The 14,856-nt window shown below is 44.5% G+C and overlaps 1 protein-coding gene across 1 annotated transcript in view; it reads left to right on the forward strand.

Moving 5' to 3' along the window:
* The first annotated feature begins 11,723 nt into the window (after window positions 1-11,723).
* The window catches only part of MICALL1 (MICAL like 1), a 36,753-nt gene continuing 33,620 nt past the window's right edge, over window positions 11,724-14,856 (forward strand). Inside the window, exon 1 of the mRNA XM_077339489.1 lies at window positions 11,724-12,426. Within this exon, the coding sequence (XP_077195604.1) occupies window positions 12,281-12,426 (146 nt within the window). The 5' untranslated portion in view covers window positions 11,724-12,280. The remainder of the gene's footprint in view (window positions 12,427-14,856) is intronic.

Genomic DNA, 14,856 nt, shown 5'->3' on the forward strand with positions numbered 1-14,856 from the left:
TATGCGTCTCTGGAGTTAGAGTTCATTTGTCCCTTCAAGGAAGAAGTAGCTAGGCTTCCCGCTTCCTTATGTTAGCATACTCTGTGGGGGGAGGTGGTAGAGATAGTTGATGGGCAGCACACACATGGGCACTCTCACAAAGCAGTTTGCTGCTTGGAAAAATGACCTCAACCTGCTCATTTTAAAACAAAACCACAAATCTGTGTCCCTTTCCTCCATTGCTTTACAGTACCTGAAGGAGCCCTGAAGGGGAAAGAGGGAACTCAGCTTTTTCTGTGATGTTGTGTTGGTTTAACCTACGTAGTTCCCAATGAGATGTCTTTCAGATTTCAAGCACTAGATTGTTTTCCTTTTCATGACACACACTGGGAGTCCTTTTCATGTTACATCTAGATAAGGCACTGGCAATGAATTTCATATATAAAATTCCCAGTATAATTTTTAAAATCAAATATACTGAAATGAACAATGGCTTATTGGTCCCTTTTACAGTCCTCTACAGTGAATCAAGTAGTGTTGGAACAGGCCTTTCAGGTTGCCGTTAAACTTTTAGGAAACATGAGCCAATGTATTTCTGGTTGCTCCATATCTTGCAGTGGCTGTCAGTGTACAGCTGAAAGCAGCAGGTGTTTGGGAAGGCTTGTTTCCATGATGAGAAAGCCCTGTGGAAAGAACACAAGCAGACTGTTTCCAAGCCCTTTCGTTTTCCTTCCATGTACAGCAGCGACAGTTGCAAGTAGCTTTTGTCTTTGTATCCAATCTGAGGTTAGCAGCATCAGCTGGGAAAATATATTTGCATTCGGAGAGGCATCTTTTAATAAGCTATGTTCATGCCAAATCTGCAAACCTGGAGGGAATTCACTTGAGGAAATAAGCATAAGCAGGGTAGTGTTTATCCATCGCTTTATGGCTCACAATACTAAAATGAAATTGACTCTTAGTATTTGGCATCTAAACAAGTCGCCTGTCTCTTTTCTCCCCATTTGCAAAATGTCTTGTCCATGCGGCTGTGGAATAATATTTGCAAATGACTCCACAATGCCTCAGAAGCTCAGGAACCAGAGTAGGGGTAAACACTATCTGTCAGTTCTTTGCTCCTCTCTGGTTCTCTCCCCCCTTTTGTGGCTCTGCTTTCTTACACTTCCAAGACTGATCTTGCATCTCTGTCTCCCAACATTCTTCTGCTTCCCTGCTCATTGACAGAAAATCTCAAGAACCTAGATTCACTGATCATTGGAACCTGTAGACTATTGTGCAGAATAAGAACACATATTTACATGTGCTTTACTGTAGCCATTGGATTGGTTTTTATTTGCTTAGACAGAATACACACAACCATCACTTTACTTGCAAAGGGAGCAAGTTTTTAAATGTATACTTTGTGTTCTGTAGTGGTCTTCATTGGCAGCTGATTGCAGGTGTGTGTGTGTGTGTGTGTTTTAAAGGCCATCAAGGGCCTGACTTACGGTGATCCTATGAATTAACATCCTGTCATTAGCAGCCATTCTCAGGTCTTGTGAATTGAGGGCAGTAGCTTCTTTTGTTGAATCAATCCATCTCATGTTGGGCCTTCCTCTTTTCCTGCTTCCTCCATCTTTTCTTAGTACTGTTTCCAGTGACTCGTGTCTTCTCAATGTGACCTATGTACAATCACTTCAGTTTGGCCATTTTAGCTTCTCAGAAGAGTTCAGGCTTGATTTGATCTTGGGCTCACATATTTGCCTTTTTGAGAAACCCATGTAACTCCTCCAACAGATTTCAAAGGGATCTATTTTCTTCCACTCAGCTTTCTTCATTGTCACACCCATACATAATGGGGAACACTATGGCATGAATTCAGTTGATTGCCAGTAACACATCCTTACCCTTAAGGCTCTTCTCTAGCTCCTTCATGGCTGCCCTCCCATTTCAATCTCCTGCCTTCATGGGTTCAGCCTCCCTTTTGGTTGATGATGGGATCAAGGAATAGAAAATCTTGAACAATTTCAATTTCTTTTATCCTCAGCCTTAAAAGTTCTGTAATTCACCAGTAGCCATTACTTTTGTTCTGCCGCTTTCTCCTTTTTCCGTTTCAAGGGCTATACAAGGCATCAACCTTGACAAGAGAGGGGAGTTCAGCTATAGGACCATCTGGATAGGTAGCAAAAGTCTGTTTTGCTGGTGATGACTATCAGCATTTGGGGTAGGGAGTTTGGCTGGTTCATGTCAAGAAATGGGACTGCATGATCGACAGCAGGTAAATCCACAAAGGAGCAAAAAAAAAGTTCCTTCCCTGTGGCAGATGAATGTGATGGGTATGGGTGGCCCTCACATGCTGGGAACTGTGTTGCTAATGGTTATGTTGCAAGTAACAACATTCATCCAGCCCTGACCTGGATGGCTCAGGGTAGCCCATCTTGTCAGAACTTGGAAGCTAATTAGGGGCAGGCTTGGTTAATAATTGGATGGGAGACCTCCAAGGAAGTCCAGGGTTGCTATATAAAAGCGGGCAATGTCAAATCACCTCTTGTTCATCTCTTGCCTTGAGAACCCTATGGGGTTGCCATTAGTTGGCTGCAGCGTCACACTTCCCTCCCTCCTTTTTCCAACAAGTTTGAAGTAGAACTAAAGAGCTTTATCTTTCAACCCTTCCCAAATGTATTGGAAAGTAAATCCTGATAGTTTCAATGGCACTTGTTTTCTAATAAGTAGGGCAGTGCTGTAACGGCATGATCCTAAGTCGAACCCTGCTTGCTTGGCAGTCAGATCCATTTAGTTCAGTTGAGCCTGTTTCTAAGCAGCCGTGCCCAAGAAAGTTAACATCTACGTGTGCCAGTAAGCTGCTTGCAGAAGTGTGGAATCCTCTGCCTAGCTGTTGTTGGGGAGGAATGGGGCAGGGATTCAGTACTGCATATTATATTTTGAGCAGGTATGGTAAATGCATTCATGGCTGGCATTTGTGCACAAAATGCTCCAGTGTGGACATTCTGCATTTTGTGCTTCTGAAGCTTTTGTGTGGGGACAAACACGCCATGCGTTACGCACTTGTGCAACTAAAAGCTGCAAATGAGTTCATTCACCACAACTGATCTTCTGGAAAGAAACCAGCCCCGTTGGTCTTTGCAGCACGGAGGAGCGTGGGCTCCGTTGGAGTCTGTGCCTGGCACCCGCTGAGGCTGAAGGAATTCTGAGCATGCAGCCCCATCAAGGGTCCAATTGTTGAGAAGCCGTTGAAGCCTGTGTAGAGGGACATTGTTTTAATTCCCATCTCCAGGCTCAGCTAGTGCAACACATTCTGGAGGACGGTATATTTAGAGATGGAAAAACGCCCTCGTCAGGTCTGAAAGAAGCAAATTTCTGTAATGTGATTTTGGAACCAAACTAGCTGGTTTGGTTTACTGCTATAAGTGGGATGGTATCAGTCAAGCAGGAAGGTTTGTAGCGGCAAGGAAAAGGAACAAAATTAGGTGTTTTTTTTAACAGGCGAGCTAAAAGAATTATCCTTGTAGTGCCAATATTATGGTTTGAACTGAGCCCTCCCTTACTGTTAGCTGGGCTCCAGTTCTATGGCCTAATAACACTGTATTCCTAAGGGGGGCCATTTCACCTGGCATACAGTAGGACACAGCTTTCTTACGTTCCTGGTGCCATGTTAAAATCGAATCAAAAGTAAGCTGTGGGCTTGTTTGCCTGGGAATTACAGTTTTTTAAAGGGATTCTGACTAGTTTTCTGTTGTGTGATCAAAAGAGTTAACCAGAGGTTGGTTGTGAAGGCCCTGAACAGAGCCACTGCCTAGCCAGGAACACGTAAATCTCGGACTACATGGCCTCTGTAAACAAGTAGGTTTGGGTAGCAGAGTTCAGCTTTCAGAGAAACAAGGGCGTGTACCCTGACATTTCTTGCATATGTGACCACGTCCCTACAGTCCTAGTCTTTTTTACCTTTATACTAAAAGTCAAGAACTGGACCCTACTAGACAGGCCATCCCACTGGCATCTTCCCACACATGCAGCTGTGGATTGCATTCATGGATCATGTCTGTCCCCCACACTGCTCCTGTGCTAGCCCCAGATGAGCTGTCTCCTACTGCATGGCGATGATTAAACAGCCTCTGTGACCAGCGAGGCTGGGAAAGTCCCTGCATAGCAACTTCAAGGTCTGCTGCCTCTGCCATGGCTGGTGGAACACAGGGCCTGCTCGCCTGACCCAATATAAATCACGTTTCTCTTACATTTGTATTGAGACTGCTATGGAAGGTGCACTGCCCCGAAAGGATACATAGAGTAGACTTGCTTCAAGGGGGAGGAGGCAGAGAATCAAATATTCTTGCCATCCCTGTAGACTATGATGCCAATGTGCCTGTATTTTCCTCTGACTTCCTGAATGTTGGGTATCTTGGTATTGGGAGCAGCTCGTGATAATTGCATCTCAGTTGATGGAAGCTTCAGACCATCGGCCATATCAGTCTGGAGATGTTCTCCCTCTCTCCTCCATCCCACCATTAGTGCTAATCAACAAAATGCCTTTGAAAGCCTCCCTTTCAACTTCTTCCCTGCTCTAGATTGCTGTATTCTCTGATGTATTATGGAAAGCTGTCCGCAATTTAATTACAGGCATCCACTGTGGCATCCAAAAGTACATGGCCAACTAGGCAGTGAGTATATGGCAAGCTAGGTTTGCCTCTCTGGTGTCCCAGGAAGCTAAGCAGGGTCAACCTTGGTTAGTATTTGGATGAGAAACCACCAAGGAATACTAGGGTTGTTATACAGGCAGCCTACAGCAAACTACCTCTGAAGGTCTCCTGCCTTGAAAACATTACAAGGGTGCCATAAATTGGTTGCAACTTGCTGACAAACAAAAAAAAAAGGAAGTCAGGAGTGATATAAAAGGTCCCAATATTTTACCCTTGGCATAAACTGCAGATTTGCTAGTTGCATTAAAGTTCTGCACAGAATTCCAGAGATTTGGGTAAGGACATGGCTACGAAAGAGTGATAAGGCAAGGATTGATGGTAGTGTGGTTCTGCAGGCAAAATGAAAGTCCCTTACAGCTCAAGTCCTGGGCAGCCAATTTGCAGGGCCTTGGTAAGCATGACAACGGAAACTGTCCAGTGTCTTGGCTCCTTGTGCAGGAGGCTGCCTCAGAGTACACATCTCCCTTACTGGATCTGACGTTAAACCTACCCTGAGGCTCTTTTTCTTCATCTTTGACAAGGTATCTCTTTTTCAAGCTCAGACATTTCCCTGGAGTCATAAGAGACCCAGCTATAAACTTCTTCAAAACGAAAAGGGGGAATTTTCAGCCACTACCCTTGTCCGGCACAAGAAACTCCAACTTGATTCTGTCTTCACTTTGCCACGTGACCATGACTGGGATTGTTTGCCCCTTTCTGCTTTGTATTTTGGTCTCAGGATTGTATCTCTTGGCTGCTACCTCTGCTAATTATGAAATATATATTGAGTTGCCTTAACTCTGTCAATGCATTACAGCGTAAAAAGGTATACTGACTTTGCTTTTTGTTTTTTGAACATGGCTACTTTTAAAAAACATCGCCTTTTAATGGTCCTCCCATAATATTGTAGGCAAGCCAATAAATATGCTCAAATATTACCTTGTGTGATCTTAGTGTGGACAAATTCCGCCCACAGGGAACATATGGTGGTTACGCATCGACTGTCTTTAAACAGGCAAGAGCCTATCATATTACTGAAAGATGAAGAATGTATCCAAGCACTATCTGCTTCTGATAATTGGGAAAGAGGGTAGTGCATGCCACACCCCATTCTATGATCTGTTGACAATTTTTTAAGCGTTTTCCTGAGATTTTATCTTATGAGATACAGCCTAGACAAAAGTCTCACTTTTACCTAGTTTCTTCCCCTTGTTCTTTTAATTTTTTAATTTATTTTAAATTTTCTATTACTCTCTTCCCTGAGGGTTCAGGCAAACTGACAGCTGGTTTAGGGTTTTTTATGGGATATATATATAATGTAACCCGCCTTGAGCCTTAGGAGCAAGACAAGCTATAAATTTAACTAATAATAATAATAATAATAATTATTATTATTGTTATTATTGTTATTATTATTAATACAAGCAAGGATTAAAACATGGAATCATTTTAAAAATAGTTTACACCAAAACCAGGAACCCTCTGCCTTCTCTCCATTAAGAGGGGGTGGGGGAACAAATTATTATAACGTCCTAACTAGGTGGCATGGAGAATTTGTCTCTCTAGGGAGGTCAGTAATTAATGATGTTCTGTGAGCCTTAACCCAGCTCTGTCTTGCAGAACCTGCGGAACTAGTCTCACAGGATCCTGATCTCGCTTGGGAGAGCATTTCACCAAGCCAGCTCCAGAACAAAGCACTGGCTTTGGTTGAGGCTCAGTTTAACCTCTCTGGGGCTGGGGATCTTGAGCGGGTGTTGTGCGCTAGATCGCAGACTTCTCTGTGTGGTATAAGGGGGAAGGTGGTTCCACATGTACAAAGGTCCCAGACCATTTAGGGCTTTAAGGTAAGGTGACCAGATTGTCCCACTTTTGGAGGGACATCTGGGGGTACCTGGCAAATTGTACTTATGTTGAAATTAAAAAATATATTACAACACTATTTTTGCATTCTATGCGTTCTATGAAACTTTTTGTTGCTCCATATAGACCAATTTTTTAATCAAGACCCTCTCCCAAACAGTGATATCAGGACTCTCTCAGCCTCACCCACCTCACAGGGTGTCTGTTGTGGGGAGAGGAAAGGGAAGGTGACTGTAAGCCGCTTTGAGACTCCTTTGGGGAGAGAAAAGTGGCATATAAGAACCAACTCTTCCTCCTCTTCTTTTTCTTCTTCTATTCTGGCACTTGGTTGAGAAATGTTATGCTGAGTTCAGACTTAAAAAACAAAATGAAACTGATCTCAAGCATTGTCAGTCAGCAGAGTAAAACAAGTCTTGAAACAGTAAAGATGTTTAATTTTTTGTCTTATCAGATTATTTCTACCATTAGTAATAGGCTTATGGGTGGCTTTCCTAATTTCCTATAAATAGCATTCCTGCCCCACCCCCTAGCACCCAGCAAGTGTCTCTTTGTCTGAGCTCATTTGACTCTTTTTGAGACTGAACACTTTTCAGTTTTCAAATACTTTACAAATTGCATACTTATCATGTAACTAAACTGCATGTCAAAGATTATGATTTGCCCATTTTTGCTAGTAGGCAAAAGTGTTGCTATATTTAGCAGTAAGTCTGATCTCTGCTATCTGCAAGTATGCTGACATCTTGTGATATTGCAATTATTTTCAGTGTACACAAAGAGACTCTGTCCTGGACTTTACTTGGTGTAGTATATACATAAGTATTGTCAGTTTGTATATGCGTGCAAAGGAACAGACCTGTCACAATAACAATTGATGGTGAAGAGATTGAATGCGTTCAAGAATTCATTTTTCTCGTATCACAAATAGATAGGAGTGGTGATTGCAGTGTGGAAATAAAACATCTAATTGCTCTGGGTCACTCAGCAATAATGAGCTTGAAACAAACATGGAAAAGCAAGGATATAAGCCTGACTACCAAATGTAGATTAATTAGGCCTATCATATTTCCATTGATAGGCAAAATCACCAAACCTCGGCTCACTTACTTTGGCCATATCTTGCGATCCAACTCAATGGAGAAAACAATTATGCTAGGAGTAGTCAGTGGAAAAAGGAAACCAGGCTGACAAAGGGCACGGTGGTTGGATGCGATCAGGGTGGACACCGGCCAGAATGTTGCATGAATAAGGGAGGTGGTGCGGAACTAGGGATATATCTGTGCCATGGGATCGCCAAGAGTTGGACACAGATGAATGGCTGACAACAACAATATGCATTTTATTTTGTACTGCATCGCACAACCCTAGTGGATATTGTGCTATCTTTGCTCTGAGTGCCAGTCACTTGTAACCAAACTTTCCTGTACAGTCAAGACAATCCACCTGCAAATTATTGCTACAGTCAACAACAATATCCAGTTGCAACTGATGGTTTGTTCTGTATTTTACACTGGCATGATTTAATTGCTCAACAATGATCATATTGTCAAGCAAATGGTAGACAAACTCTTGGTGAGTATGTACTAAAATGCAGCATAGTCAAGTCTGGCCCTCGTGGTGCCCTTCAGTACATTGTGTCTTTGGGTAAGAACCATATGCACAAGAAGAACAGGACCTCTCTGGGATGCATTAAGCAAGATACCAAGTGCTCAAAAGCATACAAATGATGGCAAGTTGACCATAGAAAGAGCTGTTTTTTTATAACCCACTTTTCACTACCCGAAGAAATCCCAAATGGCTTACAAATGCCTTTTGCTTCCTCTCCCCATAACAGACACTCTGTGAGGTAGGTGGAGCTGAGAGCTCCAAAAGAACTACTCTAACAGGACCATGGCGAGCCCATTATCACCCAGCCGGCTGCATGTGGAAGATTAAGGCATCAAACCTGGCTCTCCAGATTACAGTCTGCTGCTCTTCTGTAATATATATATATGCAAATTATAGATGAAACTTGTGTTGCAATATTGTTACATTCTCATATATCCATTTAATTATCACTTAATAACAATTCTTTAAATTTTAATATAAACTTGACTTAAAATGTATTCCACCTTACCTCATAAAAATTACCAATTTTGAATTGAAGATACTTCATAAGTTACTTCATAGAAATTTTTAAAACATTCTAAATAAAATAGAACTCAATCAGTCCTTTTACAATTATAACTTGTTAGATTAGATACATGTTAAATATTACAAAAGTTTTACATTACCAAGAACTTACAAACATGTTTAATAAAACAGACTATCGCTCAGCTGCTCTTAACCACTACATCACACTGGGAAAGGGGACATTTTCTGGCTGGGTATGTAATGGGCATGACATCTGCAGTAGCTCCCAAAAGAAATCTCTAATATTCTAGATTTCTTGGCTGCCTGTCCTTACCCTGCGTTCACCCCTGGCCTTTCTGTTGGCCAGTTTACAGTACCACCATTGTGCCTGCAGCTTCACAACGTGCCGCTGTTTTCTGTAATTGCTTGCAAAATAACTAGTTAATTGCAGAATGGCTAACTGTTAGAGCCAAAATAATCTGTTTGTAAAAAGGAAGGCTGGGCTTTGCCTTTAGCACACCCTTCCACACCTACCTTTTGTAACTCCTCATACCAGTATCTCTGGTCTGACCAGTATTTTAATGGATTTCCTGGGTGAAATCTTGGACAAATAGTGATTATTTCCCCCCAAACCAGTGAACTGAAACTGCAGCTTCATGGGGAAATTTCCCTACTTCCCCTTCTCAGTAATTACAATGACGGAATTCTTGGATGGAAACTAACTTTGCCTTGTTTCTATCTCATCTGTACAAAAATGTTCCTAGACTCCCTTATCTTACTGAACACATGACATTAAATGCATGTATTGCAATATATTATTGTAAAATTGGCTGCTGTGATCACTGCGAATCATGTGCCCAGGGAGTTTTCTAAGGAATCGGACAAAGGGAATTTTAATGTGCCACTGGATTCAAATCTAGCTGTTCTACTGCAGACCAACAAGTCGTATTAATGTCTATTAGCAACAAACAATGTTTGTACGTAAAACAGATTTTGTAAAGATACAAGTCTCTAGCAGTCCCTTATCCAAAGAAAAATAATACATGTAACACTGCTCCTGGAACCTTTTAGCACTTGGATCTGGGGAATGTATAGTATACACAAGGGGTAGTCAAACTGCAGCCCTCCAGATGTCCATGGACTACAATTCCCATGAGCCCCTGGCAGCATTTGCTGGCAGGGGCTCATGGGATTTGTAGTCCATGGACATCTGGAGGGCCGCAGTTTGACTGCTTCTGGTATACACATTCATTTTATGGCCTGGAATAGACTAATGTGTGTGTGTGTGTTGCTAGGTACAGTGGGTTGAAATTTCAAAATTATTGGCATGTGATTCATGAGTATTTATTCAGCTCCAGAGAACTGTGAAATTTAAATAGGTGGGGAGAAGCTGTCTGTTCTGAAAATCAATTTGCTAAAGATTACTCCCCCACTGATTTCTATATTAACGTTTTGTCTCTGACATGTTAAATAAACAATTATTAGAGTATCCAGGCGGCATAAATGTTTTCTGATTAATCAAATGGCTGAAATTATTCTGGAACAGCTGAGGCTGTTTGCCCATAGATAAGTGTCTTGGACTGCATCTTTGTACCCATATTTTCTTCTCTCAATTTCCCCAATTATTCCTTATTCCTTGGGCTGGCTCAGCTAGAACAGATACACAACCATCTATGGCAAACAGGAATGCCTAATAACCAATTTCCTCTTTTTTGCTGAATCCTGGGGAAATACCAATGGGCGGGCCAGTGTGATAGTCTACAGACTGTCAGGTTGGGATTTGAGTGACTCCATGTTTGAATCCCCATTCTACCATGGAAGCTTGCTGGGTAACTTTGAGCCAGTTACATTACATGCTGTCAATCTAACCTACTGCCCAGGGTTATTGTGAAAATAAAATGGAGAGCAATACAAGTTCTTTTGGGTAGCTAATGAAGAGAAAGGTATTTATTTACTTATTACATTTATATACCACCCTCCCCTAAGGCTCAGGACAGTTCACATGAAACATAAACAAAAATGATACATCAAATTCAGTGATTATAATGAATGCAAGGCAACAGTAATAGTAATAACAATAAACAGAAGATAACATTCTAATAGAGTAAACGATCTAACAAACCCATGGTTGGTCAGTCCAGTTGTATGGGTTCAAGTGAGGAAGGTTTGGGGGCCCAGTAGATGTTGTTTAGCTTAAATCAACCTCAACCAAATGCCTGGTGTAGGAGCTCCCTTTTGCAGGTCCAGTGGAACTGTTTAGGTAGGGTATAAATGAAGTAAATACCTTATTTGTACTGGCCAAATGTGTAGCTATCATACATAACAGCCAACACTCACTAGGCAGCCTGAATGTACACCACAATGATGGTGCATGTAGCTCTCTACACCCCCTTTCTACTTCCACACCCTGTACTTATCTGCAGCAACAGGGGTTGAACTCAGCCTTAGAGGTCAGGTTATTTAAATTGGTAGGTGAGAGTGTTTTTCCAGCCAACAGGCAAAGGTTTTTGTTACAGGGTGGATGTTGGCACTGTGAGTCAGTGTAAACATGCTTAATGATACTCAAACATATTTTGGTTGATACCATTTTTGTAAAATTGAGATGAGTGCCCAGTCCTCTCACTACTTGTGTACTTGTTGGCTAGCTAGACCCCTGGATGTCTGGGGCGAGAATGGAATCCATTCTTCCCTCCTCCTCATAAAAGGGGTTAATAGTTAGCGTTGGATCTCGGGTCTTGGCGATTCGGATCCATGTCATTCCCTTTCTTTACATTAATGTCGTGGAGTGACCTTGGCCTAATCACACGCAGCCCGACCCACCTCACAAGGTGGCTGTAGGGGTCAAAGGCGGCGGGGGGGGGGGAGACCCGCGGCTGTGGTCCTCAGCTCCTGGACGGGAAGGGGGGGGGGAGTTGGGGACGTTTGTCCGGCAGACAGCGACAGATGAACGTGGCTATCCCAGAATTACGCATAGTCCATTTAGGTGGGACACAAGGTTGAGACATTGCGCCTGAGGTGGGCGCCGCGGGGCGTGGGTGGCTGTGCTTGTGAGGGGGGTGGGGAGCGTTTTGGTGATAGGCTATCGACAACCGCAGGCGACGTGCGTCCTCTCCGCCTGCGACGGCGACTGCGGGTGACCGCCGGAGTTTCCGTTTGGGCCCCCCGGCCCGTCCTTCGCCAGCTCGAGCCTCTGCGCCTGGGCTCCCCACCCCCCGGGCATGGCGGGCGCATCGCGAAAGCCCCCTCCCCCTCTTCCCCCTCCTCCCGCCATGGCCCCCGGGGCAACAGCCGCAGCCGCAGCAGCAGCCGCTTCCCGGCCGGCTTGCCCCGCTCTCGTTGGCTGAGCCGCAGCCAGGCACGCTGTGTCTGGGTCGGCGCGGGGAGGATGGGCGGAGAAGCCGCCGCCGCCGCGACAGGTCTGAGCAGAGCCCGGCGGTGTGGCTGGGCGGGGGCAGGAGGAGGCGCCCCCCGGGGGTAGGAGGGGAGCCCGGAGAGAACCTGAGCGGAGAAGCCGGCAGCACAGCGGAGCCGCCCGGACCCCTGGCCTGGACGAGAGGCGCCCGGACCCAGGGAGCGCCGAGCCTGCCGCGCCCGCCTCCTCTCCGCCCCATCCATGCCGCTCGCCCGGCCGCTGGCTCCCTGAGCCCGGATCCCGCCCGATGTCGGGGCCCCGGAGCGCCTTGCAGGCCTGGTGCCGCCGCCAATGCGAGGGCTACCCGGGCGTGGAGATCCGAGACCTCAGCAGCTCCTTCCGGGACGGCCTGGCCTTTTGCGCCATCCTCCATCGGAATCGGCCGGATTTGCTGTGAGTACGGACGACCCACCGCCCGCCTGCCCGCCCCACGGGCCCCCCCCCTCTCCCCCACCCACCCACCCACCCCCGCGACTACGGGACCAGGCCCAGAAGCCCCGAGCTCGCCTGAGCGCCGTATTGGCCCGAGGAGGCCCTTGCGGCGGCCGTTGCATAGACACTCCCGAGGGCTTCTCCTGGGAGAGGTTGAGGGAGGAGGTGGAGCCCTCGAGCGGCCCTGAGGCTCCCTAGAGTCAAGGGGGAAGGGGGAGCCGCGCGTCAGTAACTGGCATGGATGGGAAACCTTGTTGTCACTAGAACCGCAGGCGCAAGGTCACACCTTTCTCAGCACTGATTGACGCTGAGTAACTGCTACCGGTAGTGTCTTGCACTCTCTCATCCTAATCAGATATATTTCTTAAACTTATTTATGTATGTACTCCATTTGTAGTCTGCCTCCCTCGCTTGAGATTTGAGATTTCCCACCGCAATTCTCAAAATACATACTGAAAGGGAAGGGAGATCTAATCCTTCCTTTGGTGATCCAGACTGAGTAAAATGAAATGAGAGGGGCTACAGGGGATCTCATGCGCCACTTTCCCCTTCAAATGTCTTCCATTTTTAACTCCTCTTCCTCAATGTATTTGGATCTGCTGAGCAGAAACCCATTACATACATCTGACAAAGTGAGCTGAGGTCTGCACAAGCTTATACTACACTGAAAACCTGTAAGCCTTTACTATTTCATTTTGCTGCATCTGTTTCACAAAACTGCCCATCTGGAAATAGAGTCAAATGAGTACATTATTCCTCCAGGATGCAGGGGGGAGCTTGTGGAATCTAGTTAGGACATCTGAGAGATATATCCCAGTTTCATCAAAAAGGACTTGAGGGAATCTCACTGAGTCTTCTGGGGTTCCTCGGAGACCGCTGACCTCTTTTTCTACTCTCCTTTGCTTTTGGCTGATCTTCTCTGACATCACAGTAGACCCATATCTACTTGGCGTGCCATTGTTATTAGCTTAATTGATATAATATCATGGATAAGGTGGCCAGATTTTAACATTGGTAAAGCGGGACACCATTGACCGGGGGGGGGGGATTCTTGATTAAAAATTTGGTCTATATGGAGCAACAAAAAGTTTCATAGAACACATAGAATGCAAAAATAGTATTGTAATATATATATATTTAATTTCAACATAAGTACAATTTGCCAGGTACCTCCAGATGTCCCTCCAAAAGTGGGACAATCTGGTCACCTTAGTCATGGAAGGACTTGGCAGCTGATAAAGGATCTTATAGAATTCAAATTCCAAGGTCCATGAGCAACCTATGGTCAGTTGAACTGCCTCATCCATGGACTTTCCTTTGCCACACCTTGTTGGTTCACCCTTTTGCTTTAACTGATTTGGTATGTGGTGATAGCATCCTTCCCTTTCATTTCCTATTTAGTATTATTGTAGCCTTTCGAACATGTTATTGCATGTAACTATTAATGTTTCTTCTTCCTCTTGTTTTGAGCATTTCCTGCATTGTCTCAAACAATATGCATCTTCCTTCCTTATTGCTATTTATAAATATGACGTGTGGGAATCAAGCATCCAAGGTACTGTGTAGGAAACATCAGTGGACAAGAGTGAGAGATGAACGATTGTGACCCAGTTTTCATCCTTCAGTGTCCCCTTGGACCGCCTGTGTGTGTAGTGCTTTGTTATGACCTCAGCAAGTAACTGGGGAAATGGCTTGGTGCTGTTACAGCGGGGGAAATTCCTCATCCCAGTAGAGCTGATTTCAAATGATGTTAGTGAAGCAAAGAAGTTCAATTAGAGGACTTCGTGCTTGCACAACATGCCGTGTTGCTAGTCATGTAAAGCAGCTATGCATGCTTAACAAGCAAGCCAGTGCCATTCCTGTCCCAGCTACTAGCCTGTGGCATATTACCTAAGTATGTGTAGCTGCCTTATGTGGGAGCAGCCCAGTTTAAAAGAGATACCATTGGAGTGCAAAAATCTGACAGGTAAAATGCTTTTGCCCTGCCAGAATTAAAGCAGCTGTGAAGAGCATCTGTACACAGATTTCACAGAGTCTCCTTTAATCTCTCTGTAGCTCTTGTTGCTTTTGTTAAGTTAACCAGAAATAAGCCAGCCTTGCCAATAATGATTTAAGGCATTTCACCTTCCTTAGGCCTTTTCATCTGCTGGCCCCCCTTCTCCACCATTTCTACAGGATGGCTTTCAAATTAATCAGACAGATTCTTGGAGGTTATCAGTAGCTATTAGCTGTGGTGGTTAAAAATGGCACCATATTCAGTGGGAGTATAGCAAGCAACTGGTAGTAGCTATTTTCATTTTATGAGCTTCTCAAAGCATTTGGCTGGCCACTTAGAGACAAACTGCAGGATTCAACTGCAGATCTTCTCACGAAGTAGCCTTAATATATCGT

Source organism: Paroedura picta, chromosome 5 (genome assembly GCF_049243985.1).
Source record: "Paroedura picta isolate Pp20150507F chromosome 5, Ppicta_v3.0, whole genome shotgun sequence".
In the NCBI taxonomy this organism is placed as follows: Eukaryota; Metazoa; Chordata; class Lepidosauria; order Squamata; family Gekkonidae; genus Paroedura; species Paroedura picta.